The sequence below is a fragment of the Narcine bancroftii genome, chromosome 9 (assembly GCF_036971445.1).
Source record: "Narcine bancroftii isolate sNarBan1 chromosome 9, sNarBan1.hap1, whole genome shotgun sequence".
NCBI lineage: Eukaryota > Metazoa > Chordata > Chondrichthyes > Torpediniformes > Narcinidae > Narcine > Narcine bancroftii.
The window spans coordinates 50,424,925-50,432,450 of record NC_091477.1 but is presented as its reverse complement, the minus strand read 5'-3'; the positions used below and the strand labels follow the sequence as shown (position 1 = coordinate 50,432,450).

The window sequence follows — 7,526 nt, the reverse complement described above, 5'->3', positions numbered from 1 at the left end:
AAAGACCATGTTTATTGACCTGAATGATTTAAATTCCACCCTGAAACAACACGGGAGAATCTCGCCCACTCTCAAATTTACTGACTCTGCGAGGAACAATTATCTTTTTGCTTAACACCAAAATCAGGAAAAAAAATCCATTTCAAGAGGAATCTTTCTTTCTCCCAGTTTTGGGCTTCTTCCGAATGAGTTGGAATGGATTGTACCATAGTTTGTCAAGCAATTCTCCACTACACAATGCTTCAGGCAATATGTCTGTGTTGATAGTGCAAATAAATCATTTATTTTTCCCACCCCCTTCCTCCCTCTCTCTCTCTCTTTCTCTCTCTCTCTCTCTCCCCCTCTCTCACTCTCCACCTCTCTTGCTCTCTCTCTGCCCATTCCCTCTCCCCCTCCACTGCCCCCTCCAACATTAAGAAGCATTGCTAATGACCAGAGCAAACTTACAGAGAATCTGAACCAGCAACATTTTGCCTCAATGACGTCGCACCAATCAACTTGAGCTAGGGTGGAGCTTGTAACAGACACCTTGAGAACTCAGGTGTATAAGTATGGGATACAAGGTGTAATTGCATTGACAGCGACGTTGCTGCAAGAGATTCTGCCAGCTGATTAATCCATAACAGGCCTGAACAGATTATGAGTTCCTTCAATCTGCAGACACAGTCACCCCCTCGCTGTAGCCCTCAATTCCCCAGCATCGGTCAAGAACCTCCGGAGATGAACATCTTCTGCGAGAACTTCTTCCACCAACAGAATGCACAGAGACCAACTAACTATGACATGGAGGACTACAGCTCAAGCGCCAACCCCTACCTCTGGTTGAACGGACCATCCATGAACTCCTCATCATATCTGTCGGGATCGAATGCCAGCCCTTTCATCCCTCAGTCCTACGGGATGCCAAGACAGTTCCTACCCAACAGCACAGGCTTGGGAGGATCGGACCTTGGGTGGCTCTCCATTCCCAACCAGGAAGAACTTCTGAAGCTCGTGAGGCCACCTTACTCCTACTCAGCTCTGATTGCAATGGCAATCCATGGGGCACCGGATAAGAGACTGACCCTGAGTCAAATCTATCAGTATGTGGCGGACAACTTCCCCTTCTACAACAAGAGTAAAGCTGGGTGGCAGAACTCCATCAGACACAACCTGTCCCTCAATGACTGTTTCAAGAAAGTCCCTAGAGATGAGGATGATCCAGGTAAGTCACCAATTGATTTTAAGATAGTTTTATGGGAGATTTTCCCCAGACAGCAATTGATTCATACAATTGTTTCAGCAGATTCGTGAGCCTATTTCACCTCGATGCTAAGCATGGTTTATTAATATGAGTCAAAATATTCATTAATATCAAGGAATGTTGGTATACTGGGAGAGTGGTCAAGTTAATAATGAACAGCACTGAATGGGTCTTCAAAACTCCTACTGCACCGTGTTACCATATTTATATTGGTGACTCCCTTCTGTATGTGGCATTTTATTTCAATATCAAATGAGCTAGTTAAATTGCTACAATCAACACAGGTCAGGAGAGGAGGGTACATTAAAAAGGTTGAATAATGCCAAGAATGGACTTTACAAGTCTATAAATTGTAGAAGGAAGTTTTGGGAGTTCCAGAGACTCAGCCATCCCTGTTTCAATCCATGACAAGTGTAGGAGCCCGGACTTCAATGAACATTGCCAATTAGTATTGAGCCAATCAGGCAAAGGCCTGGGTAATGCTCCAAAACTTCTGGCCACACTCTGGCAAGATGGCACTCACCCCATCGAAACATATTTCACGTGAGCAAGCAGGAATGTGAAAGGATATGATGAATTTTGATTTCAGTCCAGTGAAGAGATGCCCAAGAGGTTTGGAGATAGAGCACTGACAACAATTGAATAAGTCAAAGGGCTCTGAGCTTCTTGAAAACATCAGATTGAAAGTGAAAGAGGGGAATGGTCAGATATCCTCCTGGAGAGTGGAGGATCAATGCTAACCTCTGACTGCTATGTTTGCTCATGAGTTGATGTCACACTTCATGACATGTTGTTTATTTTCTCCACACCTCCTCCTCCCCTTTGCCCTCTTCCATTCCAGGTAAAGGAAATTACTGGACGTTGGATCCTAACTGTGAAAAAATGTTTGACAATGGAAACTTTCGGCGCAAGAGGAAAAGGAAGTCAGATCCCAATTCCAGCACGGGTAATATTGGCACTGAAAAGTCTGATGACAACAGCCAAAAGCCACCCCAAAGCCCAGGGCTCATGGACAACAGCTCCACTAGGACAGGACACTCTCCTCAAAAGAAATCTCCAGCCCCAATCTCCACTCCCTGCCTGAGTAACTTTATATCCAGTATGTCCACCTATAACAATCCTGCAGGCGGGAGACAATCTTCTCTTGGATTGGTCAATGACACTTCCCAGAATATGATGGGTTTCAGCTCGTACTCACCTTCCGGTAACATCCTGAGTCAGTCTGGGTCAGAGTGGTCTGATCCAGGGCCATCAAATCGTTACGGCTATTCGTCAGTGCTAAACCAATTCAATAACCATTTCTACAACAGCATCAATGCAAACAGTTTGCTGTTCTCCAGAGAAGGGACAGAGGTATGAAAGGGAGGTTTGCTGAATGAAGGATCAACTGTAAAACATATAATTACAACAATAATATTCATTTGATGCTCTGTAGCTTATTTATGAGAGAAAACATTTCAAGGGCATTGAGCTCCAGAAGATAAAAAGATGAGTTGTTGAATTAAGCCAAGAGCCTCAAAGTCCGGACACATAGATGTGAACCGTGGCATCCCAGAGCCCAGGGTAGAATTGAATCGGATTCTCATTAATTTGCCCCAGTCCTAATTTGCTGATGTTGACGATTCTCCTTGCCTTGATTTATTACCTCTCTCCCACTCAGCTTCCCACAGGGTGAACGACATTCAAACCTATCAGACCAGCAAGGGAAAAACAGCGAGATAAATTGGTCCGAGTTCCCTGGGTTTGGAGTGCTAACTCGTCCAGGGACAAAATGCTTCCTTTGCCCCTTGGGGCAGAGCTTGGAAGCCATGCTAATTTAGTTTCTCTCTGCCATTCTTGAAGAGGCTGCATCTAACACTTGTCAACAAATAGGGTTGGCCATAGAGGGCAAGACTTAATGGAGATACTTGCACTCTCAGGGATGCTCAAATGAAGCCTCTTCATTCCTGACCCAGGAAAGGAAATTAAAAAAAAAACATCTGCTTTGGTTTCTGTTTTCCACCTGAAACCTTAGGCGTGTGGGTTTTGACAAAGAACCAGGAACAGGCATCACTGTGTGACCTTCATGGTTGATTAACTTCCCAATACTCACACCATGGGTTGACAATGAATAAGGAGGGTGCAACCACTTCCATTAATATAATACGGGTGATCAGGGCACAGAGAGAGGATCATTGGTAAAGATCCAACAATACAGGTAAATATGCATTTCAATTCCAATGTTGTTAATCTCAGCACAGATTGTAGACAGTGTAATGCTCCAGTGAACATTCTAAGCTTTCTGTAATATGTTAAGTTTGTGTGATTTTTAAATGGCTTTCATTTGTTATAGATTTTTGTTAATTCTCCACTATTTTCCACAAACGTCTAATTGCAGTTTGTAATTTGTACATTTTTCTTATGTTGTTTTTGAGCTTTGTAAAATATTACCTCAGAGGATAAATGAAAAAAAAAACTTACAATAAAATATTTTATAAATGGGTATTAGTTCATTCTCAGGCTTGTTAATGTGATTGTAAAAAAAAAACAAAGAAATTTTTCCAGTGAATTTTATGCAAATCAAGTTTTTTTTAATTCTGGGAGTTCATCTCGTTTTGCTTCAGGCATACAATCTCAGCATCGAGACCTCTCAGGTTCATTATAGTGAAGGGCGATATGTGGTTGAGTTCTCGCTAAACCTTCCCATGGTAGGCTCCCAGGTCAGGTGCAGAAAAGATCAGGTACAGAAAACAAACTGTCTTCACAGGGTCTTGCCAAGACTCCAGGACAAGGCAGGTTAAGAAGCAGGCTTCTTTAATTGTAACCTTTCATGACTTTCAGTCAGCCACAAAGAGAGTGTGCTGCCAGAGGAGGTGCTGAAATCTGATACTTGTTTGAATAGGCATTTAGACAGGCACCTGAATTGGCAAGGTTTGGAAAGATACAGTTCTAATGGAGGCAGGTTCGACTGGAGCAGATGGGCAAAAATATCCGCAATGGGCAGAAGGGATTTCTTTTCCTTCTGTGCCAACTCCATGATACATTGCATTAAAAACCTCCCACAACACTAGGCAAAAGCCATCTAATTTTGTTCTGCCTTTAAACATCACTGCATTGAACTTTCTTTGGGTTCTTGTCCTGCTTGACTTCCGTCAGGAACTCAATGAGGACTGTTTAATTTCGGAGCAGACAGCAAGCTACCAAGAGAAGATCTGGGCAAACTTAGACATTGCTTCTCGAATGATTGCTTCACGCAATCAGTGCCAGAAAAAAAAAGGCCCAAGTTGTTGAAAGAAAAGAAACTGCTCTGAAAATATTCAGAAGTCAGAATAACATTGAATTATATGACATGCAGTGAAGGTTTTGGCACAAGATCTCTAGTGGCAATTCATAATAACCTGTTCATTTCATTTTGACTGAGGTTTGCCAGGTCTTCTCAGCTCCAACCTTCTTTGCAGCCCTGATGGGTAAGGGACGTGGCTTCCAGAGGTGCAAAAAAATAAAATCTCCCTTTGAACTTGAGACATTTGACCAAAAGTGACATTAAGAACCCAAATGTCCCCTGCGATTTCAGGAACCTATAGCAGGATCCCACCACCAGACATATCTTCCCCTCCCCTTCCCTCTCTGCCTTCTGCAGGGACTTGCTCTCTATGGGATTCCCTCCATCCCACAAGTTGCTCCCTTGGTACCTACCCATATGACCACTTCCCTTGCGCCTACACTGCCTCCTTTACCACCATTCAGGGACCCAAGCAGTCCATCCAAGTGAAGCAAAGCATCACCTGTGAACCTGGAGGGGTCATTTACTACATCCAATACTCCTGTTGCAGCCTCCTCTACATAAGGGAGACCAAATGTACACTGGAAGATCTTTGCTCTTTCCACTGCAACACCAAGGACCTTCTAGTAGCTAACCATTTTAATTCCACACTCTATCACCTCAATAACATATCATCCTCAAATACTGACAAATTAAAGCCACCTGCAAATTAGAGGACCAACACCTTATGTTCCATTTTGGCAGTCTCCAACCAGACGGATTATTTCTGTTAACTCCTTCCCCCGTGACTCTCTCTTTCCCTATCTCTCTCTTTCCACCCCACCTGTTTCCTCCACTCCCCCCACCCCACCCCCCATTCAGAGAGCTCCCCTCACCCCAATCACTTCTCAGCTTTTTTCTCTTCTCACCCATATTCACCTATGGCCTTTAACCTTTTAGCCTGTGCTCCCCCCCACCCCACCGCCACCTCTCGCCCCTTCTCTCCTTTCCTCCTTCGCCTACTGTTTTAATTCAGACACCTGCCTACATTTGCTTTTACATCACGAAGGCCCCAAACCTGAAACTTTGGCTGTCTTTTTCTTCCTGTGGAAGCTGCATGTCCCACTGAGTTTCTCCAGCACATTTGCGTAAAGAAACCCAAGATAATTGCTGATAATCACGAGGCACTCAAACAACACTGTGGCCCTTGCACCCCATGAAACAGGCTCTACCTGCATGCTGCGGGGCCTGGGGAACGTTCCAACCATATCAGATAAGTGGCAAATATCAATCTCACCATAAAAGTGTCAAGCTGGAGCCAACTCGAGCAAGAGGTAATATAAACACTTCCCCTCAACAATGCTGTTACCTTCAATGAATACCCTTTCATCAACACCCTGGGGAGGGTGGGGGGAGTGGTGGGGTGAAGGGAACCATATACCAAGAACAGGCATGTAAGAAATGGAAACAGGACCAGGTCATTCAGGTTCTTGTGCCTGCTCTGTCATTCAGCAACATTATGGTTGATCTGTTGGATGAGGACCATTTTCCTTCACCATCACCATAATCTTGATTCCCTGTAGATTTAACAACCTACTGATCTCTGTCTTTCACATACTCAGTGTCTCAGCCTCCTGGATAGCAAATTCCAAAGAGTCACTGCCTTCTGGCCAAAATCATTTATTCTAATCTCTGTTTCGAATGTCCATCCACTTGTTCTGAGTCAGTCGCCCCTGGCTTTAGACATTCCAGACAAAGCAAGCATAATCTCTGCATCTACTCCGTCAAACTCTGCAAGAGTTTGGCACATTTCAAAAAGATCACTACTCATTATTCAGAGCACTGGAGAGTGTAGGCTTAGTAAGCTTAGCCTCTCTTCCCTGCATCCCAAAAAAATTAATCAAATGAACCTCTGAGGCACTTCCTTAATCATAGGCAAGGCCAGAAATCAGACCAATACAAAGTATCCAGTTGCATGATCGACAAAATTCCAAGAAGCCAACTTGGCTTAAAGAAGGAGTCATAAAATCATTGAATCACACAACACAGAAAAGGCCCTTCTGCCCAAGTGGTCAATGCTGACCAAGTTGGCATTCTGGGCTAGTCCCACTTGCCCGTATTTGGTTCATATCCATTTTCTGGAGACAGAAAGTACATATGTCTGAAGTCCAACATCTCCAGCTTCAACAAGATTTTTTTTTTCCCCAATAGCAATCAGGCTCTTGAACCTTTCAGTATTACCTGAACCTGGGGCAACTGAAAGATCTACCTGTACTATTGAAACCACTTTCTTTTCTGCAATAATTGCAACTATGAATCCTTTCATATTTATTAACTCCATTCCTCTCTCATGGCACAGATGACAATTTATTTTATGCTCTTGTTGTTGGTGTCTGCAATATTTCTCTGTGGCCTGCTGCTATTGATAATTTTGGTGCATATACATATTGTATTTGTTCATATGACAATAAACACTCATATCCCGATTACTTTATAGAATGATGCCTCGTGGAAGAGCTTCTGAGAATTCAAAGCGGGAATTGATCCTGACCACATGATAGTTCCACATTCTCCCTCAGTCTCCATGGATTCTTAAGTCTTCTTCCACATTCCACTGACATTTGATTGGTGGATTATATAGTACTATTATATTCCCCTGGTGTCACTGTGATATAGGAGGTGCATGGTGTTGTTGATGGGCTTGTGAAAGGGAATGGATTACAGGGCAAAAGAGATTGATGGGGGTACTCCGATAACTGATTTAAACTCAATGTGTTAGATACCTTCTTCCCATGTTGAATGGTAATATAATTGCTTTCATTCCAAAAGTGTTCAGAGACAGAGTAAAAGGCATAATGTGATTCACTTCTCTCCTCCGTAAGGCTGTTCCACCATCTATGAGGCAAATCAGGAAGGAGATGGAACAATCGTTACCACTTGACTGGATGCTTCTGTTTTGAGCATCCACAAGTACTGAAGAGACTCTCCACAATGTTGGTCACCTTACATCTCCCTTCCTCTAAAACTAGGATGTAGAGCAAG

General features: G+C 43.4%; 1 protein-coding gene across 1 annotated transcript; it reads left to right on the top strand.

Annotated features, from left to right (window-relative positions):
- Positions 1 to 561: 561 nt before the first annotated feature.
- LOC138742928 (forkhead box protein I1-ema-like) lies at positions 562 to 3,701 on the top strand. Its single transcript, XM_069897807.1, has 2 exons — positions 562 to 1,204; positions 2,085 to 3,701. Exons 1-2 carry the CDS (start codon positions 640 to 642, stop codon positions 2,600 to 2,602), a joined length of 1,083 nt encoding a protein of 360 aa, XP_069753908.1. The 5' UTR covers positions 562 to 639; the 3' UTR covers positions 2,603 to 3,701.
- Positions 3,702 to 7,526: the final 3,825 nt, after the last annotated feature.